The sequence below is a fragment of the Columba livia genome, chromosome 5 (genome assembly GCF_036013475.1).
Source record: "Columba livia isolate bColLiv1 breed racing homer chromosome 5, bColLiv1.pat.W.v2, whole genome shotgun sequence".
Classification (NCBI taxonomy): domain Eukaryota; kingdom Metazoa; phylum Chordata; class Aves; order Columbiformes; family Columbidae; genus Columba; species Columba livia.
In genome coordinates this window covers 17566506-17593130 of record NC_088606.1, presented here as the reverse complement: position 1 = coordinate 17593130, position 26625 = coordinate 17566506, and the positions used below count along the sequence as shown (strand labels likewise).

Genomic DNA, 26625 nt, shown 5'->3' with positions numbered 1-26625 from the left:
CAATGTATGAAGCAAGATAGTTTGCAGCGAAGCTGGTTTGCTTTTGCTTGGTGATCAAGTGCCCGGGCTCATTTATGTCTTCTGGCTCTTACCTTTTACATTTTCTGGTCTTCTAATTTCATATTTAGCATTATCTTTGAATAAATGAAGTAACATTAGAAAGATTAGAAAGATAGTGATTTTTATTCATGGTTCTTGAAACTTCAGTTTATGCTGACTTAACCATTTTTAATGTTATACTGTGAAATATTTTACAGTCAACTGAATGAGTTTACCAGGTAGGTAATAGCTTCCCAGATGATGCATCTGTTTTGCCAAGTTATGGGACAGGGACATATTCCCTCTGCTATATGGTGGCAGTGAAGGGTATGGTGCTGGTGACACAAGCACCTGTGATGGGAGCTCCAAACCTTCCCATCAGATTATGTGAAAACCTGTAGCCCATATGTGTGTATTCTCATGGCCACAGCCTGAATGGAGCAGTGGGGGATGCGGTAAGAAAAATAATACGTGTGTCCTGAATACATCCGTGTGGGCATGGTATTTTAGCCAGTGAACAACCATATTGTGTAAGATGCCAGCAGCCATAGCTCTGAGTCTTTTCCTCCAAAGGAGAAGTCTCCTTAATGCTTTTTAGTTATTAATCATTTTAATTTCTATTAATTGTTAATAGGAAGAATTTATTTAAAACCACATGCTTTGGATGCTGATTAATTTTTTGCCATGCTTCATGTGGTAGGGAATAACTCCTCTGAGAAAGTTTGCTTTTGGCAGCTAGTGTAGCTGCCAAGACAGTCTTAAATTTGATGATATTCCAATATTACTCCAGAAGGGTATTCCTTCCTGAGTGCTACTTGGGGGGAACAATATTACTGTATTTTACTATATTACATATTACATATTACCATATTACTATATATAGCTATATATTACTACAGGGAACCTGCTTGGCTGTTGCACCCATGAAAGGTTCTGTTGGCATCTTAAAAGATTTCTCTGTAGATAAAAGCATTGCAAATTGCTGCATCTTCACCAATAGTTTGTGAATTATCCTGCAGTGTCTTCCAGTAAAAGAGTAAGAATTTCAACTGTAAATACATAGTGTCTCAAAACTAGAATGCAATCAGTTTTCTTCCAGCTTATGCATATATCCACTCTCCTTTTCCTTGTTTAAGGATAACAGTGATGAAAACCAAACAGAAAGGAAGATGTTTTATTCGCATATTTTAATTTTAGAAGTGATTGAATGTGTTTGGCTCAATAGGTAAATGTCTTTTATTTACAATGCGGTTTGCATTAGTATAGCAGTGCTATTTCTTCAGACTGTTTCGTAAGGTCACAAATCTCTTTCCAGTGCAAATCACAGCCCTTGAAGACTGTGGAGTTCTGTAGCAACCTAGAGCTACTTTCTTGAAGCTAGTCCTACCAAACACTGGTGTGCTGATGGTCTTTAGGCACAGAGCTACTCTGCACACCCTTGAATGGTATTGCATAATTCAATGAGTGATGGGGTATTATTGAGCTGTCGTGCTGATACATTTGTATATTTATATCTACTATTACTTTCATTTTTAATGGTGATTACAGAAGGAGTACGAAGAATGGAACATGTACCCAGGAGTAGAAAATTGCATTCAGCAGTAGCTAAGCAAAGTTTTGTATAGATTTATATAGCTTTTGTTGTCTGAGGTTTAAAACAAAAATGCACCTATGTCTTGGGAAAGCTCTGTTCAACATATCAAGTACTGTTACCAGTTTCAGTCAGAATACAGTGGTAAGAACCGTTCTTATTGAAAAGCCTAATGAAAATCAGCAAAGGAGTTGCAGTCAGTTGTTGTTGAACTTCCATTTTATGCTAAATATTTTATAGTCCATTAGTAGTTTTAATCAAAACTATAGTGACTTTCAAATATGAAGTTGGAGTACATTGAGAGATTTCATAACATGGTAACTTTGTTTTTTTAGAGGGAAGGTATAACTTATGTATATAAGGTTTTAAATACTGCTTGTTGCCAGTGTATTAACTCAGAAATAAAACATTTATGGTAGTAGATACTAAGGAAAAAACAGAGCTGTGGGATCTTCAACTTTGCACGGAGACACTGTTGAAGTCTTTGTCAAGCTAGACATATGCAACTTATGTAGGTGTGTGTAGCACAGATGAGAAGAGGTATTTTTATATTTATATAAAACTCAAAGATTGAGGAGATGAGATGTCATTCAGAACTTTGAAACTAGATTATGCTCTCACTGTAGCTAAGATTTTCAAGTGTGTTTGGGAACTCCAATTTAAGAAACTCTAAAAAAGTGTAATCTTCAAAGAGTTACAGTGCAACGTTTCACGAAAACAAGTGTCGTTTAGAGTGTTTGAAGATTACTAGCTAAAAACATCAACCATACCTCAAATTCTTGATTTCTATGTTCATGGTTATTGTTTGCAGAACAGCATAAATATATTGTGCTCTTATGCATTTTTTCTAAACTGGCAGACTTGCATATTGGGAATATGATCATGTATTCCCTCTGATTCCTTCACGAGTTTCAGTATATTATGGTAATTTCATGGGGACCTTCTGGAGCTTATCTTGTCAATGTACATCCACAACTTCTTGTGGAAAGGAACATCTGTTTCTGAATAATAATTCAGTGCATTTGGATTCCAGTGGCAGAAATAATTTTCACCCTTAAACTTCCCAGACTCCTTTCTGAGGCACTGTAGATCTGTATCCCTCCCTGTCTTGTAAATCTGGATGGGTTTTATTTCATGTATTTCTTCAGGCATTTGATTTAGTTGCTGTCATTGTCTCCACCATCTGGAATCATTTTTTCACTGTGTTGCTTTTGTGTGGAACATAGATCCACACAACTGTCACCCAGAAATAGGTCCAAAACTCCTGTCTTTGCACATTCCTATCGTCCACCTACCGTTTCTGTTTCCTTCCTTCCTTGGCCAGATTTAGGTAGTAGACTTTCTAGAGAAAGTACTGGAAATCTCTGTAAGCTTTGTGAAACAATTTGCAAGACCCTAGAGCCCTATAAAAGCTTGTAGTTAAGAACCTGATGGAGGGTTACAACCATTGCTTAATTTTTCAGGCAAGGCACACATAAAGCCTGGAGTATTATTTGAGGATGAATTTTTGTGCCCATGACCATCACTTTAGAAATATATTTAGAGGAGACACAGAAGAGATGATAGTAAAAATAAGGCATTAAGAATGTGAAACTCTTAGTACAGTGGAGGTTGGTTTATGTCACTCCGATTACGATAATTAGTAACACATAAGTATCAGTTGTCTGTTTTTTCTACAGGGCAGAAAAGAGATTCTGAGGTTGCAAGCTACAATGTAGTAAATTGGAACACAGATTAATGTTTCGTCATATATTTCTACAGAGGAATTCTTATTTTTCCATCTTCTGTTTATAGATAGTGTAATTTTTTTTTTAATTGTAAATTTCTCTTTCAGCCATTAATGAATTTCCTAAAGATTTCTTTACAAATGAAGAACGACAGCGGGGAGGAGTTCTGCTTCATATAATTGGTGTAAGTTTTCCTCTGCTATGCTTCTCTTTTTCTTTTCATTTTGTTTATCTTGTAAGATGTTAGTAGTCTTAGTGGCCTAACTAAATAGAGCTATATATGTTTTAACATGACTCTAATACTTTGATTTCAGTGTTTCTAATATGTCTATATGAGTATAAATCCTCAAAAGTAACATCTTAGGAACATCGTTTAGTGGTAGACTGCATAGTGTCAGGTTAACGGTTCAACTCTATGATCTTAAGGGTCTTTTCTGATCTGAATGATTCTAAGATTCATTTAAGAAAATAGTGCAAGTCTGAATTTGCAGTATCTGCTCATTCATCTTTTTGGAGATAAAATCCTGGCCGTATAGATCACAGACTTATATTTGTCTGTACTTCATCTTGTATAAACAGGGTTTGGGATTCCTTTGTTGATAACATCAAGCATCATGTGGAAGATTATTGATTCTTTTTCTTTCTTATTGTGCCACTATGCAAAAGATACAGTGGTTATTTTAAAAAAACAAACAAACAAACTCACAAACTTGAAGAAATACAGAAAATGTCATGTGCAGTTTTATATTTTATTGTAGAAAAAAACCCCAAACAAGTCAGGCCTGCAGGCTCCCGTTCTCCACTCCCAGCGCAAGGGAAGTAAATTAAAAGGAGTTGTGTTTGATGTAGACCAGCAGGATTACACCCACTGCATGTGCACATCATGTAAAGCTGTATAAGCCACTGGGAGAATCACGTTTGCAGGGAACCAGGTGGATTCCTGAGAGGTTTAGTGCAGTGAACCATGTTCAAGGTCAGCTTAATTCCAGGTGTGATTATCTCTTGAATATTGTTAATCAACATGGTGTTACTTTCTATTTGATTACTTGGTCCAATAATTGATGATTATAGATGACGGCTGTGTAATTTTGTAAACCTTACCCATTACTTTCTGTTATATGAAGTCTGTTGTGGCACCCTATTGTGTCAAACTGTGGTACCTTTCATATTCTAGGATCTGTCAAATGTTCTTGTTCTAAAATAGTTCTTACATTCAATAATCTGGTTTCATTCCATAAGTTGATCAACAGAAGGATTTTCATTTGGAATGGAATAAAAAGTGAAGGTGTATATTGCTAATCTGAATAAATATAGCATTGCCTTCTTTCCTCTTTTCATGTACAGGAAAAATCTGAAGTATTTCCTGAATTTATTTTCTTTACAGGCTCTTTATATGTTCTATGCTTTGGCTATAGTATGTGATGACTTCTTTGTTCCATCCTTAGAGAAAATTTGTGAGGTATGTTAAAGAACTTTATTCCTCTTTTGGAAATTTATTTAGAGAATATTATAGAATCAAACATTTTGTGCCAGAATTGTTTGGAGTTCATTCCTGTCAGCTTTTTGGCCTGATCCTTTTCAAATGATTTGAGCTTTCCATCAGACAATGAACCTGTGGCCTGGGCACATTGGTCCCCCTGGCCACAATCAAGCTGAAAAAATGAAAGATTTCATGAGATCAGATGGCAAACCCCACTCTTAAATACCTCAAGCATGGAGCTAGGATGGATATGACAAATGAATGAGTTGACTTTATTGTTGTATTCCTAGTTTTAGAAGTCACTTGTGAAAATAAATCATACATAGACAAATTGATGTGTTTGATTACATATCTACCACTGTATCAGCAAGGAGAAAACAAGCATCTGTGGTCCTGGTGTAAAGTGGAGAAAAGTGAGAATGCATGAGAAAAGCATGTACCTTGGTTTGATATGGAATGAGAATACATATTTTTTACACAAAAATTGGTAAATAAATATAATTCCTTTACGTAATTGCTGAGAAGATCTTGCAAAATTACATGTAGGATTCTAATTGAGTTGGTCAGGACAAGGTAGAATTTATACCTGGTGTGTAAATATTGTTAGGTAAGGCTTTGGTGAGCTACTACAAAATGAATACAAAACCAGATTTTAATTCCTTTTTGAAGGCAAAATGAAAATCTCCTTTACTTTTTAACAAAAATGTGAAAAACTCCTGTAGCTAGTTAAAAAATCTGTTTTCCTGTGGATATATGTACTAAATTCCTATTAGTGTTACACAGAATAAGGGAGGCAACCAGTAATAGTAAAATAGTCAGTAAGGATATTTTCTTTCCCTTTTCAGATGTTGTCTTCAGCAGGCACCGTATATACCATATTTTGAGTTGTAGCAGTTGGGTTGTACCAATTAAGGTGTCAGTGATCCTCTTGTCTCACATTCTGTGGAACATTAGAACAGCTAAGAAGAATTCAGATAGCACACTTAAGTTTGAGTTCCTGCAACAGTGTGACTGGTAACAGACTGAATGGTACAGTAAGGCCTCATGTTTATGTTTTGTCAAGTTCTGCAGGTTGCCATTTTCATCAGCTCGAAGTGCTACATGGTGCCTGAAAAAGACAGGATTTCTGTACTGGTCCTTTTGTCACTAATCACTTTTCTAGCCTTGGAAGAAAAATAAGGTACTAAAGATGAGTCTAGAGACTCTCAAAAAGGAAAAAGCTCCTCTGTAAAACCTTCTTTATAGTTCAAGGGAAAGATCTTCAGAGAGTATTAAATTGATGCAGCCCACTTGTGGAGCTACACGTGTTTCTGGTGGTCTGAGAACTCTAAGTTATATATATCCTGTTAGAGCTTAAAAGACACTGTCATAAGAGTAGATCTGTCTGCAATACACAGGCCTCTCTGTGTCTAATTGGACTAATTTTGTCTGTATGAGTGGATTCACTTTTGATTAATACAGCTGAAAAGTGAAGCCAGAATCAGGCCTGCTGTTTCTAAGATTTATTCACAGAGGTTCTGTTTTTTCTCTTCCGGATTTTTATTTTCAAATTTCAGAAGCCCCAAGAATTGTCCTTAATTCTTGAATAATTATGTTTAGAGTACCAAAAGTAGATTAATTAAGAGCATTTGAGATGTTTAATTTATTTTAATCTGCAGAGGTGCTTTTCTCGTATCAGCTACATGTAAGCCACCATTGGCTCTTCAGTTATATAGAAGTAGGTTATTTTACCTGACACTTCACTGAATTAGGTTATAAACATTTTACTTGCTCAAAGTATATTTGCCTTCTCGAAAGGCAGTGTCTAATTTTGTATCATAGTGACTATTCCTCCTTTAACAGCACCGTGGCCGGAAAACTAGGAGCTTCTAACTTTGCAACTGTAGAACTGTGCAGTTTCAGCAGTGCTGAAACTACGATTGCTTTTCTTCCAGAAACTACATTTGAGTGAGGATGTTGCCGGAGCCACATTCATGGCAGCAGGGAGCTCCACCCCAGAGCTGTTTGCATCTGTTATAGGTATGGAGCCCACACACTAGCTCTTATGAGATCTACTGTTAAAAAAAAACAGCAGCAGATCAAGCAGAGGTATCCAAAAGTTCTGCCTATTTTCTGTCAATTTATAATCGGCAATTGCAGCTGTCAGCTAGTCTGTGGTTCATGGTATAATTAACTACTCAAAATATCTCATGAAACTGTGAATTTCCTCTCAAAACACAGAGAGGAATGACTGATTCTGAACATAGGAAGCAGAAGAAGAGATTTATTGCAGTCCCCTGAGAGAGAACTTGAGATATTTGATGTCTCTTTGGCTTCATTCTTCACAAATAAAAGGAATTAATTTTAGCAAGGAAGGAGAAGAACAGGGAACGTGGGAAAAGAACAAATTAATGTGTGGATAAGTCAGATCTGTTAAAAGACAGAAGGAGAGAGTGTACATTCCAGAATTATTTGAAGTAATCTGTGAAATATTAAAGATTATTGGCCAAGAGAGGAGGTCTAAATGACAAAATGAGTACCTGTTAAGAGAAGAAAGGACACAGGAATAAACTGATAGAGAAGGGGGAAAGCAGCAGATTTCCTATAATCATAGAATAGTCTGGGTTGGAAGCGATGTCCAAAGGTAATTAGTCAAATCCCCCTACAATGAGGGACATCTTCAACTAAATCAGGTTGCTCAGAGCCCCATCCAGCCTGGCCTCGAATGTTTCCAGGGATGGGGCATCTACCACCTCTCTAGGCAACCTGTTTGAGTGTTTCACCACCCTCGTTGTGAAAAATTTCTTCCTCATGTCTAGCCTGAATCTCCCCTCTTTTAGGTTAAAACCATTATCCCTTGTCATGTTGCAAGAGGCCCTGCTAAAAAGTCTGTCTCCAGCTTTCTTATAAGCCCCCTTTAAGTATTGAAAGGCCTCAGTAAGGTTTCCCTGGAGCCTTCTCCAAGATGAACAATGCCAGGTCTTTCAGCCATTTCTCATAGGAGAGGTATTCCATCCTTCTGATCATTTTTGTGGCCTCCTCTGGCCCCTCTCCAACAGGTCCATGTCTTTCCTGTGCTGAGGGCTCCAGAGCTGGATGCAGGACTCCAGGTGGTGTCTCACCAGAGCAAAGGGGCAGAATCACCTGCCTCGACCTGCTGGCCATGCTCCTTTTGATGCAGCCCAAGGTATGATTGACTTTCTGGGCTGCAAGTGCACGCTGCCGGTTCATGTCCAATCTTTCACCCACCAGTACCCCAGTAACCCCCAGGGCTGCTGTCAATCCCTTTATCCCCCAGTTTGTATTGATACTGGGGGTTGCCCTGACCCAGGTGCACTTGGCATTGTTGAACTGCATGAGGTTCATATGGGCCCATGCCTCTGAAAGGCATCCTGGCCCTTGGGCATGTCAACCACACCACTTGGCTTGGTGTCTTCTGCAAACTTGCTGAGGGTACACTGGACCCCATTATGTTGTTATTGAAGGTATTAAATAGTACTGGTCCCAGTACTAGCCACTGAGGGACACCACCCATCACCAATGTCCATCTGTACATTGAGCCATTGACCACTACCTTCTGGATGTGACAGTCCAGCCAATTCCTCATCCACCGAACAGTCCACCCATCAAATCCATACCTCTCCAATTTAGAGAGAAGAATGTTGTGGAGAACTGTGTCGCAGGCTTTGCAGAAGTCCAGAGAGATGACATCCATAGCTCTTCCCTAGTCCACTGATGTAGTTACTCCATTGTAGAAAACCACTAGTTGGTCAAGCAGGACTTGCCCTTGGTGAAGCCAGGCTGGCTGTTTCAAATCACCTCCTGGTCCTCCATGTGCCTTAGCATAGCTTCTAGGAGGATCTGTTCCATGATCTTCCCAGGCACAGAGGCTGACAGGTCAGTACTTCTGGGGTCCTCCTTTCTACTCTTTTTAGAAATGGATGCGATGTTTTCCTTTTTCCCGTCATCAGTGACTTCAACTGACTGCCATGACTTCTCAGATATCATGGAGAGTGGCTTGGCAAATACGTTAGCCAGTTCCCTCAGGACCTTGGAATGCATCTTGTCAGGTCCCATAAATTTATGTATGTTCAAGTTCCTCAGGTTGTCACAAGCCTGATCTTCTCTTACAGTGAGAGGGACTTTGCTCCTCCACTCCCTGCCTTGAGGTCCTTTCACTCGAGTGGTGTTGGAAGAGAGGTTTCCAGTGGACACTGAGGCAAAATAAGTTGTCCAGTACCTCAGTCTTCTCAATCATTGTTACCAGTTTGCCAGTCATGCTTATGGGCATGGGGGTGTTTCTTTTTTTGACCTTCCTTCTCTGGTTGACATACCTGTAGAAGCCCTCTTGTTATTATTTGTGTCCCTTGCCAAGTTCAGCTTCAGCCACACTTTGGCCTTCCTGACCCCATCTCTGCACAACCAGATCGTGTCCCTATAGTGTTCCCAGGATACCTGTCCCTGCTTCCACTACCTGTGCATTTCTTTCTTGCCCTTCAGTTTGACCAGTAGGTCTCAAGTGATCCACACTGGTCTCTTGCCTTCCTTTCCTGATTTCTTACAGCTGGGTACCATGATCTATGGATCACTCTGTGGAAAATATCCTTAAAGATCTGCCAGCTCTGTTCTGCTCGCTTGTCCCTGAGGGCAGTTTCCTAGGGAGTCCCGTGGACTAACTCCTTAAACAGGTGGAAGCTGACTTTCCTAAAATTCAACGTCCTGACTTTACTCTTTTCCTGACCTGCATCCTTAAGATATGAACTCTGTGAGTGCGGGGTCACTGCAGCCCAGGCTGCCTCCAGTCTTGAAGTCACCAATTAGCTCACCTGCATTGGTGACCAACAGGTCAAGTATCTCATTCCAACCTTGTTGGGCTGTCTGTTACCTGGCTTATGAAGTTATCCTCAGTGCATTCCAGGAATCTCCCGAGTTGCCTACAGCTCACCATGCTGCATTTCCAGCAGATGTCGGGGTGGTTGAATTCCCCCAGCAAAACAAGAACCTGCTAGTGTGATGCCTCCCATAGCTGGAGTAAGGAGGCTCTGTCAGTAGGCTCTCCTTGATTTGGCAGCCCATAGTAGACACCAGCCACAAGGTTTCCTTTTTTGCCTCAGTCTCTAATTATTACCCATAAGCTTTCAACCTGCTCGTGGCTGTTCTTCAGAGACAGGTTGTCACAATCTATCAGTTTCTTGATGTAGAGGGCAAACCCTCTGCCCCTTTTTCCTAGCTTGTCCCCTCACCCTGTAGCCATCAATAGCTGCACTCCAGTTGTGGGATTTGTCCCACCAAGTTTCAGTGATGACCACTGCTAGGTCATAGCCTTCTAGCAGCACGGTGGCTTAAATTTGAGAGATCTGTCTCTACTAAAGCCTTAGTAGGCTTTCTGTTACTATCTCAACTGACATTTTTACAAACTTTAGGTAAATACAGTCTAAACCAAAGCACTATCACCTCACATCCAACTTATTAAAAAGCAGTGAGAGTAGGTCTTTAAGGTTCCCCTTAGCAAAAGATTCAAAGTAGATACAGCTCTGCAGTGCATTCACATTATCTTTGGTTCTGTCTCAGTACTGAAGATTACATTAGATAATCCATGAAGGTCCACTCCAGCCATTAATTTTTATCATTCTAATACAATTATGTTAGAGATATCTGAGACATAGGTGGGTTCAGTACTAAGGGAAATCTGAAAGTCAGTACTGGAACAGTTTAAGTCTGAATCCTGGTTATCTGTTGGAGCCAGAAGATGCACGTTACTGCACCCAAAGTGGCTACCAGTTTTTTGAGGGAAGAATCTCGTACTGTAATGAGACATTGCAAGGAAGAACACACTAAATATTAAATACCTATGAGAAAGTTTTCTGTGCTTAATTATATTGTTTGAAATAAATTCCATGCTCCTGATGTGACGGGAGATGTTTTACACTCATTTGAATGGATTGCTGCACCACTAACAACCAAACTGTGAAATACAGGACTTAGTGTTGAACTAACTAGCTAAGAAGTCATTTGCTTTTAATAAAAATATTTCTGTAGTGATGTTAAGCCAAAAATGGGGAGCTGCTAGCTAGTCTAAAAGCACAAAATATTCTACAGAGAAGTGAGCATTTATTATGAAACAAGTTTTGGTTAAACTTTCAAACAATCTCTTGTTCTCAGGTAGGACGTACCTTAAGTAATTAATTGCTTGTGATCTAAAATGAAATGTCAGAGATAATAGCACATGTTTTGCTCCCTCTGCAGGTGTATTTATCACTCACGGAGATGTAGGAGTAGGGACCATTGTCGGTTCAGCAGTTTTCAACATCCTTTGCATTGTTGGTGTCTGTGGATTGTTTGCAGGACAGGTTAGTATGATACTCAATCTTTATAGAGCTCAATTGCTTACAATTTAGGGGTTTCCATGAGCAAATATTAAAAGAAAAGAAAGTATTAGTCAAAACCAAAAATGAGCTGGCATTGTGAAAAATGTCAAATGTTGGACAGAATTTACAAATGCTTTACAAATAGCAAATATTTTCAAAAGGTTCAGCTGTTGTTTCAGCGCTCTGAACCTGTAGCTTACAGAGAAAATTGATTCTTCTTCATACAATACTGTGTTCACAGTCAACTGATCAGTGGCATCTGCAAATCTTTCCTGGTACTGATGGTAATAAAAGAATCTAGGACACACACAGGAGATTTGCTCCATCTACTCAGTAGATGGTTAGACTGTGTGTTGTATTTTTTTAGGTATTAAGTCTGACCGATTAAAACATCATTAGTAATAAGTGTATTTCATTAGTGGAAGTTTTCTATATGTTTTTTATTACTGGTGGTTATTATAGATCCATTGTCTAACAGACTGATATGTCTTACTTTTAGCATACATCTGCAATTGGTTCCAGAATTGTTGCTAGTAATAATTCTGCTCACACACCTAAGTAATTGCAAGATAGAGGCCTTTGTTTTGTTTTTAAAATCTCATATTTTTTTTGGCTGAAGGTGTGGTATTTTTCAGGTGGTTCGTCTCACCAAATGGGCTGTGTTCCGTGACTCTGTGTACTATACGATATCTGTGATCGTACTTATTATTGTAAGTAGTTCTCCTACCAATTAATATGTTTCATTGCTTGAATTTTTGGAGGGCCAGCCTGCTAACCATTGATGTACACTGGTAAACAATTATTTTCCTACCTAGTTGTAGTGGCATCTGGAAGTGAGGGCTCGGCTCCGCAATATGGCCCAAGTATGAAAACTTCATACAGCCCCACAGAATGTGTGTCCATCATGTTCATCATCATCTGTTCATTTGTAACTACAGCCTGTAAAGTTCTGCGGGCTGCTGTTACACCGTGTAGTCAGCACGCTCTGCCCACCTAGGGGACTGCTTGTTGTGGATATGAAAAATTTTGAGCTGCACCTCTCTTTTAAGTAGGGAAGGTGTCTGTTTCTTGCTTCTATACAGTAATTTTATTTCATTGATTCTGGGTAATTTTTTCTAAATAGAGCACAGGTGAGAGACAGCTTTGTTCATCTAGAGCAGTGTAGTTGTTCCTGAATGTACACATTTGGTCTATCTCCTTGCAAGAAGGGGAAGAATCTACTTTGTTTTGTAACAAATATGGAACGCTAGCTGCCCATTTAGTTCCAGGAGTTACAGAGGGTGGGGTAAATGTGTATAACTACTGGGCCTAAGGGCAGAAGTAAAATGACTGTGTTTTCTGCTAAAACTAGACCAGCTGTTGAAAGGGCTCAGAGCTAGGTGTCTTCAGAATACATGAATACATGTGTAAATGACATGTTCTGTCATTTACACAGCACAGCGTATAGGTAGACGTGTGCATATCTGTTTGTCTTTCACAGTCATACTGTTTTACTCAATAGTATTTATAACAATCAGTGTCAGGGATCCAGGCCTTGCGCACAAGGTTTGTACTTTGTGAAGGACACAATCCATACAGTGAAAGTTTCTGGCTAGAAAGTGTTAAAACTTGAGTAGCTTCTGCGAGATATGAGTAATATATATTAAATAAATTTGACTGTTTTTCAAGATAGATCTTATAAACAGTCAATTTATGTGCTTCCTTTTTTTTTCCTTCTTCTAGTTCATTTATGATGAGAAAATAGTATGGTAAGTTGTGTGAATTATTCCCTATAGTCCCATATTTGCCATGAGCCTGATCACCAAATAGAGTTGTGGTGTAATTAGCTTTCATTCCTACCCACTGGGAGTGTGAGCTGGATTTGACACCTAGGAAGTCCTATGTATGTTCTTTGGTTGTTTTTTTTTTAAAGATGATCAGGGAAAACTGCAAGAAAAATTAAGAAATGTTAACAAAGTAAATAGGCTATATATTAGGCATGAAGACTCATGAGTGTGGAGTAACAAAAGTTCTGCTGCTCTGATTCTGGCTGTTAGCATTTCTGGGGGTGCTAGGTGTGCCAAAGAGCAGTCCAAGGTGGGATCTTAGTGGAACGTCATAAGCATCTTCTAGAAGAGTCCTCTCAGACTGCCTTGCCTGGGCTTCAGCACTGAAATGACCAAAGGCCTTGGCATTATGATCCTCAGAGTGTTGCTGTGTTTTCAGTCTGCATAGCACATTTCTGAAATACATGCATTACATTTTATTTGCATGTTTACTAGAACCTGAGACTCTGCTTCCCCTCCATTCTACTAAAACACCATCTAATCCTCATGATGCGAATCCTGTGTACACAACTGTGACTTGTACTAGGTGTATAATGCACACTCCTAAGTAAAACTGGTAAAGCATACAGCTGTTTGAGTGGCCTTTTAACACTTCTTTCTTTTGTCTCTTTGAGGTGGGAAAGCCTTATACTCATCATTATGTACTCATTCTACATACTTATAATGAAGTAAGTGCTTTTTTCCTCTGTATGCCCTTAAGGTCTTAGTTGACCATCATTCTGTTGGTGTAGTTCTGTCCTCGACCTTCCCGCTGAGCACAGTACAGCCAGTCATGTGTCTGTGTAAGATCCCTTGCTTTTTTGTGCTTAATCAGTTTTACTCTAGATTTGTACACAGTCAACAACAAATATTTTCATGCGTCCTTTTCATAGTGCACTGAGGTAAAGTGGCTTTCAGAAAAACTTGAGACAAAATGTCATTTATACAAAGATATATAAGTCTACCAGGTGTTCCGGATTGTCAGCACACAGCTTGTCAGCTATTACATGTATTTTGTAACCTCTGGAGAACAGGGTCAAGGAGCATTAGACAGACTGCTAAGCATGTATTGATCTTCAGACTGTCTCATACCAGAATGTGTAGTGACATCCTTCTTCTCTAGTGGCACTGCCTCTGACAGGAGAGTCAAAGGTCTGACTGGTACTGCCGGGGTCTGTTAGTCTACCCAGTTGCCTTGACTTACGCCTTGGTGCCTTCTGCTCACAAATCATGCTTTGTGGAATTTCTGTCTCCCTTTTCTCCTATATCAGGTCTTAGCAGAGATCATTGACAGCCCTCTTAGATCTCACTCTAGTGCTAAAATAGATGTGTTATTTCTTTAGATGGGTATCGTCAGCAGTCCCAGAAGTGCTGAAGCAACTGCCATGGGGAACACAGTACTGAGAGAAACAGTGAGGTGAATTGTGAGCTGATGCAGGAGGAAAGAAGCTGACATACAGTGAATGTCCTGGCTCCAAAATCTGCAGCTCCAATGTTTTGCCTTCACTAAATTTACTATAGTGTCCTTTTGCAGTTTTCTGTAACTCACGAGAGAGATACAGGCCTTGCTTTCCTGTCAGATTACCACTGAATTGGATAGTGCTTTCTCTTAACTTCCTATTAGTTGTCAGAGAACATGCATCTAGGCTTTACTGCTTGCCTACCTAAATTGTTCTCAGGTGCCTAAAAGCTTGACAAGGCAATGCAACAATCCAACCTTTTCAGACCTTTCCTTTGCACTTGCAGGTACAATACGAAGATGCAAAATTTCTTCACCCTTAAAAGCAAGAATGTTGGAAATGGTGACACAGTCAGCAATGAGCTGGAAGATGGTAATAAATGTTGTGCCCCTAGTTGTGATGACCCATCCATTCCATTACTATGGAAAGGTAAGGCTGAGCAGACAGGACTTTGAAAAAGAGTAGTTCACATCCTTTTTATTTCTTTAATCTGGACCAAAACAGTGTTACTATTCAATCATATGCAGGAATTTTTATTGGGTTACTTGACAATTCAGCAGTTGGACTGCCAGATGAAAAAAACCCAACCAAATTTGTTTTTTTTTTTTTTCATATTCTGAAAATAAGCTGCTTTGCACGTTGGCAATTTTGCTCCCTTTTTATCTCCTGTTCAGTGATGAGCTACAACACTGTGAAATAAATATTCTTTTTTGTGCCAAGGAGAAGGTCATTTTCACTTCAAAAGCTAGCTCGGAACTAGAAGCTGAGACTTGGGTGTTGAAGGAAAGGACATGGTCAGATGAGTGGACAAGAGGGGTTATGTGCTGAGTTCAGATCCTCAGAAGATTGACTTTTACATGCCTAAATAGTTCTGTATACGTTGTCAAGCATATATGTAAAATTGAGAAATGTAGGTTCTTTGCTGTCTGTTTTTTTGTCATAAAGGTGAAGAAAATGATACCCAACTTCTGGTACTGAAGGTAAGCAAACATACCTGGGTATTTTTGGCTTTTTTTATAAGCCTGTTTTTATCGTTCTCTTATCCCTCTTCCATTCCCTCTTCTTTCTGTAGACCAAAAACCATTCCTACCTTCAAAGCAAAATCCATATAATTTAGTGAGCTCTTGGGATACTCTTAATGAGTGAGGTCTCCTTGCTTTGTTCTTTGCAGACATCTCCCATTCCAGAAGGCTGAGTTCAGCAGCAATGTAGGTAGCATTTGGAAGGGTCCTCATGTAATAACAAATAGTGGCAAACAGGAATTTAGAGCAGACTCAGAGAATCCGCTCTTTTCTGCTTTTAGTGTTTAGACTTGGGATCTCTTCAAGCTGTAGGTACTGTCACTTACTACAGGTTTATACAATGACAGCACACTGATACTCTGGTCTCAGATATGGTGTTTAGGCAATAGTTTAATACAGATTTGAAATTACTTCTCATAGGATATTGTAGGATAATTAAATGAAGATGTATTTGAAATACTTTGACTGCATTTTACAATGAACTTTTGTGAACACTGATTATGATATAGTGGAGTCTGTCACCTGGATGTGGAGGTGTGTGCATACAGGGTTCAGAGGATACCTCCTAAGGCGGTCGTTACTTAGGTATTCAAGTGACGACACAGGAAAAGGGTGATCTAGTGAAAGAACACAGATATTAGGAGTTTTTACTTCCGAGGCATTTGCTGGGTTCTGAGGTCATTTCCCTGCATGCTCTCCTCTCTGTCCACTGTGTGGTAAGGGATGATGGCACAAAGTGCTTGCCTGTCCACCTGTTTCCTTTTCAGGAAATGTGAAGATTATTTAATCCTTGTGAAGAACATGCAGAACTTTTAGGAAAAGGAGCGAGAAAGCTAATAAAAACCTGGATTCATGAGAGCGGTGTCTCCACTAGCAACTGTCCACAGCAGACTTCTCTAATTTCCCTCAAACATGCACTGAGACTGCAGTTTCAGTCAAATTCCTTTTGCCTTCTCCAGCACCCATTACACAACTACATGCTGCATTGGAGCGACCTTTGTCCAGAGTGTGAGAGTGTAGATATTATCACAGGTGAACCTACTTGGGATGAGAGAGGACACGAAAAAGAGATTAAGGAGGTGACAGGGTTTGGAGTGAGCAATGGGAGAGGAGGATGGCAGGGTTAGCCTAGCTGCTTTGTTAGATGAGTGCTTCATGTGTCAAAAAGCTGTCCTAGGAAACCATCACATGGCTGCCTGTTGCATCTCCCTCTTGTTGAGTCAAAATATGTCATGACCTGTTGTCACAGAGGCACCCCAAAATCAGTTTTAGGCAGACAGCAAGGTCCAAAACAGACTTTATTCTGTCCGGAAAAGTGCAGCCAATAAATGGAATAGAAACAGGGTTTATACAATTAGTTAGCACTCCAACAACATAAAATACAGGTTTGAATATTAGTTGAGGCGATTATTGGGGTACAGCAAAATAAGAATAATGAGGATCCACATTGTGCATGCACACACTCACAAGAAATAAAACCTCTGACTCCAGGGTACCCACAAGAAATAATCACTCACCTGGGTTAGGCAAGGACTCACACTTGCCTAGTTAGGCAAGGACTCATTCAAGGACGTATCCAGTAAATCACCACTCACCCGAACGAGGAGTTGAGGCACTCTCAATCCCGGGAAGTCTCCTTAGACAGTGTCCCAGTCTAAGGAGAGGGCTCCAGCTCACAGACTCTCTGCTCCAAAAAGACCACTACAAAGGGGGCCTTCGGGGGAACCCCGTTTTATAGTCTGGTCAGATCTGGCTATGGGCATTACAACATGGTCCAGAAGCTTTGCAGCTACTCTGGGCACCTCCTCTGCTAAAGACCCTGTCAATTGACTTAGGGTCCTGTTAAGGACCCGGTCAATTGACCGAGGGTGGTACCCCTCCTGCCCCACCAGCTGGTAGAGGTGAAGTCACCCTGCCCTGGGGTATGGGCAGATGTGACTATCAACACTTTGGTACCACCCTAGGTTTATATGTGGAGACAGGCACAGTGGGGCACAAAAGGTGCTAAAAGAGTCATCAACTGCCCCATTGAAGGCTCCAGATCTCAGGGGGTGTGCAACTGCCACAACCATCAGTGACTCGCTGCTTGTTGGCACTGGGCTTGGCTTCCCAAGCTGAGCTGCCCCTTCCCCAGCAGCAGCTCTCAGGAATGAAGAACGATTTCAAGGTCTTGGGAAGGATGGTGAAAGACTCAGGGGCTCAAGTGATCTTCTCTTCACTCTTTCCATCTTCAAGGGACGATGTGGGATGGAATAGGAAAATTCAGTCTCTTAATGGTTTGCTCCAAGACTGGTGCTACAGGCAGGGCTTTGGATTTTTTGATAATGGTTGGTTTTATAAGTCACCAGTCTGGACAGTGTCAAGCGGGAAAGGTTTATCTCGCAGGGGCAAAAGGATGCTGGGGCAGGAATTAGCTGGGCTCATTTGGAGAGCTTTAAACTAGGCTCGAAGGGGGATGGGGTTGTAGCTGGGCTTGTCCCAGTGGGGCAGCATTCTAAAACTGATGAGGACCGGGTGGCCTCCTATGCCCCTAGGGAGAAACTGGTGTGCTCTGCTCGCTCCCTGAAATGCCTGTACACCAATGCACGCAGCATGGGGAATAAGCAGGAGGAGTTAGAATCCTATGTTCGGTCGGGAGATTATGATCTGGTGGCAATTACGGAAACATGGTGGGACAGTTCACATGACTGGAATGTGGTCATGGATGGCTATGCCCTTTTCAGGAAAGACAGGCCAGCCAGGCGTGGTGGTGGAGTTGCTCTCTATGTGAGAGAGCAACTACAATGTACTAAATTCTGCCCAGGGGTGGATGACGAGCGAGTTGAGAGTGTATGGGTCAGGATCAAGGGGCAGGCTGGCAGGGGTGACACTGTTGTGGGCGTCTGTTACAGGCCACCAGATCAGGCTGAGGAAGTTGATGAGGCCTTCTATGGACAGTTGAGAGTGGCCTCAGAGTCACAGGCCCTGGTTGTTGTGGGTGATTTTAACTTCCCTGATGTTTGCTGGAAGGACCATTCAGCCAGCCAGCCACAGTCCAGGAGGTTCCTCCAGGGCATTGATGATAACTTCCTCATGCAGATGGTGGAGGAGCCAACTAGGAGAGGTGCACTGCTGGATCTCATCTTCACTAACAAGGAGGGTCTGGTCGAAGCAGTAAAGGTTGAGGGCTGCCTGGGTTGCAGTGACCACGTGATGGTGGAGTTCAGCATCTTGTGTGGCAGGAACAGAATAGCAAGTAGAATTGCAACCCTGAACTTTAGCAGGGCTAACTTTGGCCTTTTCAAGCAATTGCTGGGGGAAATCCCATGGGCAAGACTGCTTGAAGGAAAAGGGGCCCAAGATAGCTGGATTGCATTCAGAGATTGCTTCTTCCACGCTCAGGATCAGAGCATCCCCACATGAAGAAAGTCAAGGAAGGGAGCCAGGAGGCCTGTGTGGTTGAATAGGGATCTGTTGGGTATGCTCAAGCAGAAGAGGAGAGTTTACAGGTCATGGAAGCAGGGGCTGGCCACTTGGGAAGAATATAAGGCTGCTGTTAGAGGATGTAGGAAGGCAGCTAGGATAGCCAAGGCCTCCTTAGAATTACAGCTGGCGAGAGGGGTCAAGGACAGCAAAAAGAACTTTTACAAATACATAGCAGATAAAACTAATACCAGAGGCAATGTAGGCCCACTGGTGAACGGGGTGGGTGCCCTGGTGGCAGAAGATACAGAGAAGGCAGAATTACTGAATGCCTTCTTTGTCTCTGTCTACTCTGCTGGAGGCTGTCCTGGGGAGCCCTGTACCACTGAGACCCCGGATGAAGCCAGGTCAATGGAGGAGTTTGCTTTAGTTGATGAGGACTGGGTTAGGGAGCAATTAAATAGTCTGGACATCCATAAATCCGTGGGTCCAGATGGGATGCATCCGCGGGTGCTGAGGGAGCTGGCTGAAGTCATTGCTGGACTGCTCTCCATCATCTTTGCCAAATCTTGGGAAACGGGGGAGGTGCCCGAGGATTGGAGGAAAGCAAATGTCACTCCAGTCTTCAAAAAGGGCAAGAAGGAGGACCCGGGTAATTATAGACCGGTCAGCCTCACCTCTGTCCCTGGGAAAGTAATGGAACAGCTTATCCTTGGTGCCATCTCAAGGCATATCAAGGATAAGAGGGTTATTAGGGGCAGTCAGCATGACTTTAACAAGGGTAAGTCATGCTTGACCAACCTCATAGCCTTTTATGAGAATGTAACAAGGTGGATGGATGATGGCAGAGCAGTGGATGTGATCTACCTTGACTTCAGTAAAGCCTTTGACACAGTCTCCCACAGCATCCTCACAGCTAAGTTGAGGAGGTGTGGTGTAGACAATAGAGTAGTGAGGTGGGTTGCAAACTGGCTTAAGGAGAGAAGCCAGAGAGTGGTAGTCAATGGTGCGGAGTCTAGTTGGAGGCCAGTATCTAGTGGAGTGCCTCAGGGGTCAGTATTGGGGCCAATATTATTCAATATATTCATTAACGATTTAGACGAGGGAATAGAGTGTACTATCAGCAAGTTTGCTGATGACACTAAGCTGGGAGGGGTGGCTGACATGCCAGAAGGCTGTGCTGCCATCCAGCGGGACCTGGACAGGCTGGAGAGTTGGGCAGGAAATAACCTGATGGAATTTAACAAGGGAAAGTGTAGAGTCCTGCATCTGGGCAGGAACAACCCCAGGTTCCAGTATAGGTTGGGAAATTACACATTAGAGAGCAGTGTAGGGGAAATGGACCTGGGGGTCCTGGTGGACAACAGGATGACCATGAGCCAGCACTGTGCCCTTGTGGCCAGGAAGGCCAGTGGCATCCTGGGGTGTATTACAAGGAGGGTGGCTAGTAGATCGAGAGAGGTCCTCCTTCCCCTCTACTCTGCCCTGGTGAGACCCCATCTGGAATATTGTGTCCAGTTCTGGGCCCCTCAGTTCCAGAAGGACAGGGAACTGCTGGAGAGGGTCCAGCGTAGGGCAACAAAGATGATTAAGGGAGTGGAGCATCTCCCTTATGAAGAAAGGCTGAGGGAGCTGGGTCTCTTTAGTTTGGAGAAGAGGAGACTAAGGGGTGACCTTATTAATGTTTATAAATATATAAAGGGTGAGTGCCATGAGGATGGAGCCAGGCTCTTCTCGGTGGCAAACAATGATAGGACAAGGGGTAATGGGATCAAGCTGGAACACGAGAGGTTCCGCTTAAATTTGAGAAAAAACTTCTTCTCAGTGAGGGTGACAGAACACTGGAACAGGCTGCCCAGGGAGGTTGTGGAGTCTCCTTCTCTGGAGACATTCAAAACCCGCCTGGATGCTTTCCTGTATAACCTCATGTAGGTGTTCCTGCTCCAGCAGGGGGATTGGACTAGATGATCTTTTGAGGTCCCTTCCAATCCCAAACATACTGTGATACTGTGATACTGTGAACAGGAGCACTGCTACCAGCAGGGAGAGCGCTAGAGCTGACCTCTGCCTTACCTCCAGCTAGTGGTTAGCAACCTCCCTTGGCTTCACCAAGGTGTAGGTTTAACCTTAATCTGATTTTCCCCAGGAGGAAAGTCTGATTACTTGCGCAAAAATAACATTTGCTTTGGGTGAGGAACTTTCTTCCTACCAGGGATGGTTATTCTGTTGATCAAGGCACAGATAAAAGCGGGTTTCACATGCTGCACAGCTCTCTCTTACACTTGTAAGTTTTATTACTTTTAAGAGCTTTCAGTGTTACAATATAAAAGCTTCCGTTACTGAAGTTTCAGAGAGAAAATGAAAGCTTTTACCATAAGATAAATTCAAGGGTGAGCTCTACATACAGAGATAATAAAGGTGAAATATTTGTACTTTGTGAATAGTGCTCCTATTTAATAGTACAAACATATGGCTAACTGCTCTTGTATTTTATTATGTTGACCCAAATTTCTGCCAGGTGGTATGGTTTGATTTCTGCCTAAAACCAGCAACTCTAGAAAAAAATGGGTTTCTGAGGGCCTGATCAGGAGTCAAGTCAACAAGAAGGTTTCTGTTGATTTTGACAGCCTTGTTGGTGATGACCCTTCATGGTGAGAAGGAAGTTTACATAGTTGGTTAAAAGGAAAAGCCATGCTGAGAATATATTTTTCGAAGGAGTATCACAAAGGAGAAGCAAAAAAGGCTTTTCTCTGTGCCACATTTGTGGAAACTACTTTTGCGATTTTTAGGTGGAGCCTGTTTGTACCATATGGGACCAAGATATGTATATTTGTGGGCACAGGGATTGAAAATGAAGAGCTGTTACGAAAATGAAAGCTCAATATACTGCAGTAAGTCAAAACAGCTGTAGTTAGTTAAATATATATTTTTTTATAGTGATGCGTTCTACATTACTGCTGAGTGTTTTATCATGGTATTTCATCAAAGCTGGGTATGTTTGGTCACTATCCTTAGTGCTCTAAGAAACATCTAAGGAACAGTTCCAGAGCAACTGCAGTTCTTCCATGTTTGCACAGAATCACAGAATGGTTGGGGTTGGAAGGGACCTCTGAAGACCATCTAGTCCAACCCACGTGACACTCTAAGATAAAGAAGCGCTTTGGAGACTTCACTGCAGAAACTCATGTGAGAGCAGTTAATCTGCTGAGGCTGTTAAAAAGATATCTGGCCTTTTGCCTTACCACGATTGCTGTCAAACGTTGGTTTGGTGTTGGTTTTTGTTGTTGTTTCGGGAGTTGTTTTGTTTTTGGGGTTGTTTTTTCTTGTTGTTGTTTGTTTTGTTTTGTTTTTCTCTGTCTAACTAAAGCAAATGTTAAGCTACTGTGGTTAAGTCCTCTTCTGTGAGAACTGGTTCCTTGGTAGCCACTTCTGTGAGGACTGGTTCGTAGGAAGCTTGTCTGGCTGTATAGTCCTGCACAAAAAAGCTGCTCACTCTTAAGAGTCGTTTGAGTGGATGTGCTCCTTACTTACTGCACTACTCAGCAAGGTTAATTTGGTTTAGATGTTGGGCAGGGGGAGGTTAATTGCTCCTTAATGCTTATCAAATGCAAAATTACTATTAGTTCTATTCTCCATTAGAGATATTAAGCTGCCAGACAAGACTACAGAGTGGATTCTTTGAGTAGGGCATATTTCTGTGTGAAATCAAAGATCTCTTTATGATACTTCAGGTGACCCCAGTGTACTCACTGAAAACTCATTTTAGTGAAACAAAGCAAGACACTCAAATGCTAAAGGGTAAGAGATACAGCTGCTTTCTGGTGATTCACAGGCTTGCTACATTTTTCTTGTTGAATGATAATGGAAGGATATATTTCTTCAACTTCAGATATGTTAGAAGATGCTTCAGACAGCAAAGCATTTATTGCATGATGTGATTTACATGCATGCAGGGATCCAGTCTTCTTCATGAAAACCAAAAATAGTTCAAGACTGTAACAATACAAAAAAAAAAGTTTTCTGTGCGTTTAGAACAGGTCCTTTTTAATTCCTTTGTTTGAGTGGAATGTTTTCTTAGATTTCCTTTGCTTTCTGACTGGAACCATGCACTAATAGTTATCTTTCACTCCTGTTTTCTAAATTATCTTCCTCTTCTTAATGTAAGTAACCTGATGCAAAAGGGGAGTGGGAGGGTAAAGCCAAGCTAGGCAAAGCAAAAAACAAGCAGCAAAGAATTTTGTTGGGTTTTTTTCTGTACATATTATTACATGTAATAATTAATATTTATTAAAGTCATATGCATATTTCTTGCCCTGCTTTCTAACACCACATGGGTATGTCTCCTGTCTGCTGAGCCTTGCTCTGCTTGCTATGTGTAGTCTGTAGCATTTGTGAGAATATTGGTTTGTTGTTGAGCTCTGAAAATCCTTGCCTGTACTTGTGTTGATTTCCAGTATAATTTAGTCTCTCTGTGTTCTTAACACAGTAGAACCAAACTCTTAACCTTGGTACAACTTCCTTTATATTAACAAAGGCTTACTTATAACATGTATTTGTTCTTGACAATTGTTGTTTTCCATCTTTTCAAATCTTGTCATGTTAGAGATATTAAAAATATTCTGTGATGGTAAAGTGAAGATTTCCAGAAGGAGTGAGCACATTAGGGACTTCTGGATGTGCAGTGCCTTGATCCAGGGGCATAACTTTACAGGTGTCAGGAGCACTGTCTACGCTGCCACAGGGCAGGTGCTTTTAGAGGAGGTTTACAAAACCATAGTGGGACATAAGCAAGAAAACCAGTACTACGGCACGAATGGCTGAGTAAAAACCACTCACACTCATTTTAAGAGTGGCTACCTTGGCAGAGTGAAATCCCTATTTAGCACGTGACCTAAATGAAGTGCGCAACTGATGAGCAGACTCACCAGCTGCAAAATTGTTACAAGAAAGTCACTTGTAAATTCAAGCATTCAGATGAATATTACTCCCACCTGAGCTTGAAAAGAATGACTCCAGGTGATGGGAAGCATGGTAAGATCAATTACACAACTAACTCTGTCCATTGTGATCATTAGTGAAGGGGATGCAGCAGTATGGCCAAAACAGTGTTGTGATGGTGGATGAGATCATCTGCTCGAGTCCCCCAAAGTACGGGTTCCCTGAAGCTGGATTACGGTTGATGATTACAAGTAGATTTGGCCCACGAACCAGACTGCGGATGGCAAGCCGAATAATCATTAATGAGGTAGGTTTATTAAGAAAACAATAAATGACTGTGAGACATAGTGAGACTGTGCTCATAGTGATGTTGGAATTCAGATTCTCCCATGCTCCTAGGGATGGTCTTCCTCTAGCAACTGTGTCACAGCAGGTTTGAACATGGGTTCCCAGTTGGTGATGCTGCCTGTCTTAATTGGAGGCAAGGAGTGACTCCATTATCTCCCTGTCAGAAGATGTTTGTTCCAATACGTATGTGTGTGTGTGTATTTGTGCACACTGGGATTCTATCTGAAGCAGAAGAATTGGTTTTGATCATTACAAAAGTGGTCAGGCTAAAAAATGGTAATGGAGAGGGCAACCAAAAATCTCTAAGAACTGCTCTTACACTAGCAGCACATCAGGATCACATCAGATATTTGCCAATCTCTTTAGTCTTCAGTGTAATCCTCAGCGCAAAATGAAAATGGACAAAAATGTTTTCATGAGGGTGATTTGCTCTGGACAGTTTCGGTTAAATCTTGCTTGATACATTGTCACCTCTGTATATTGTTTATTTCATACACTGCAGCTGCAGTGACAGGACTGGCCAAGTGATGCTGTCCTGAGCTTGTATGAAGCACTTGGGGTGAAATCTTTGCCCTGCCAGCCTTGGCCTCTATGAAGGCAGGATTTTGTCCTTTGCTCCCTATGGTGTCAAATATGAGAGGTTTTCACTCTGGCAAATAAATTAGTTTTAGCAAGTTCCTAGAATTTGGACATTTTAACACAGTTCATGTGGCTACCCAGCATTATGAGCACCCCAAGGAAGGAAAGCAGCACTAATATATTTGTAACAGAAGTCCAATATAATGCTAAAACAGTGTGATGTTCATTAGACAGTGAGCTTGGTAGCATACAGTCAAGAGCAGAGGATCAGATAGAGCCCACAACAGCAGTCGACTCTGTAAAAGTTCTGCGTTGAAGGCAATTAAACGATCAGTAAAAATTCTTCATGGCTATGTGCACAGAGCTAATACTCACTCATTCAACATCTGTGAAAAACATTATCTAAACCAGAGCATTTTGGATCTATGTTCTTTGTATTCTCACTGCAAAAATTTTGTAAAGTATTCAGATATGAGTTTTCTCTGTTTTTCATCACAGTGTATTAATTTCAGTTGCAGAAATTTTTTTGGATGTTGTGTAGTTACTTTATTTTCTCAAGGCATTTCAGAGCACTTTTTAGGAAGTTGCAACAACTTGTCATGAAAAAGACAATTCTTAACAGCCCTGTGTTATCCCATATAAGAAACTAAAAATATTTGGTTTTTTATAAGCACGGGAAATTACTTTTACATCTTGCATTCTCCAGTGTATTAGCGGGTATATATACTGACATTTAAAACCTATCTCTAATTGTTGTACTATGTGCTGGAACTGTAGCAATCTTATATACGTCTGCTGGGGCAATTACGAGCTTCATGAAAGTATACTCTTGGACAAGGGCAAAAGGAGTTAGTTGTGCTTTTGAAATGAGAAGTAGGACCTTTATATTTACCTCAAGGAATGAGGATAAGAGTGAGGGAGAAGAGTTGGACCTGAGCAGGAGAGATCCTGGGTGATTTATAAGCCACCTCTTAATAGCGAGGAAATGTCTTGAGTGTTACCACTAGATTATGGTGGTGTTGCTGGTTTGAGAGGGAACTATTGAATGAGAAGTGCTTCAGAATAACCACACTCATTAAAACACAGTGCGGAAGAAGAGATATGACAGTTTTCTCCATCATGGCTTGAAAGACTCCTGCCAGTAATTTTGAGGTGAATGGTCAACACTAGCACGGTGAAGACAGGTAAGCCACAGACAGATTTGTTTGTTACTGACTAGAAGGAAGGCATTGTGGAGGAACATCACGGCTCACGTGACAGGGGCTGAACAGACAGCAAAAAACAGACGCAGATTTAACAAAGTCGATATTTTCCAAACTATGGCAGTGTTGTCTTTGATACTGTGCAGCGTCAACGGTTAATCCGGACTGCCAATGGCTCAAGCAAACCACTTCAGAATGGGAGACAGCAGAATATTGAAAATGGGAACATCCCTGTGGTGAACCAAGAGGAGGAATATGAACACAACAATCTATCTCCCTTTTCAGTGCCAGGTAAGGCCTATTTTCCAGATGTTTATAGTAAGGAAACAGAAAATAATTAAAATGCCAAAGACTGGGTTGTAAGAAAGGACAACATACATGAGGAGAAAGGAGGAAGGGGATTGAGTGTCTGAGGGCTGGATTTGATGACAGTATAACTGAGCTGGAGGCCGTGTGGCTAAAAGCAGATCTTAGAAAAGTGTTTTCCAGCCATCATGCGCAATAACAGTAGAAGAGCTGGTGTAGCAGAAACAAAAGGAAAGCAGGCAAGGCAGATCCATATTAAAAAACATGTCGCACTACCTCAATGAGTGCTGCATGGGTAGTAATTTTGAAGTCAGCAGTTAATAATGGCCTGCTGGAGATTGCTAGGCCAGAGGCAGATAGGTGCGTAAATATGTAATAA

At 41.3% G+C, this 26625-nt stretch overlaps 1 protein-coding gene across 4 annotated transcripts in view; it reads left to right on the top strand.

Annotated features, from left to right (window-relative positions):
- The window catches only part of SLC24A4 (solute carrier family 24 member 4), a 93590-nt gene that overhangs the window by 49374 nt on the left and 17591 nt on the right, over nt 1-26625 (top strand). For 3 of the 4 annotated variants that reach the window (XM_065063633.1, XM_065063635.1, XM_065063634.1), the window contains exons 3-12: nt 3465-3541; nt 4742-4816; nt 6772-6856; nt 11063-11166; nt 11820-11894; nt 12907-12932; nt 13625-13678; nt 14736-14878; nt 23949-24118; nt 26087-26231. In XM_065063633.1, coding sequence (XP_064919705.1) covers nt 3465-3541; nt 4742-4816; nt 6772-6856; nt 11063-11166; nt 11820-11894; nt 12907-12932; nt 13625-13678; nt 14736-14878; nt 23949-24118; nt 26087-26231 — 954 coding nt within the window. The remainder of the gene's footprint in view (nt 1-3464; nt 3542-4741; nt 4817-6771; nt 6857-11062; nt 11167-11819; nt 11895-12906; nt 12933-13624; nt 13679-14735; nt 14879-23948; nt 24119-26086; nt 26232-26625) is intronic. The other variant, XM_021292460.2, reaches the window with a different exon arrangement.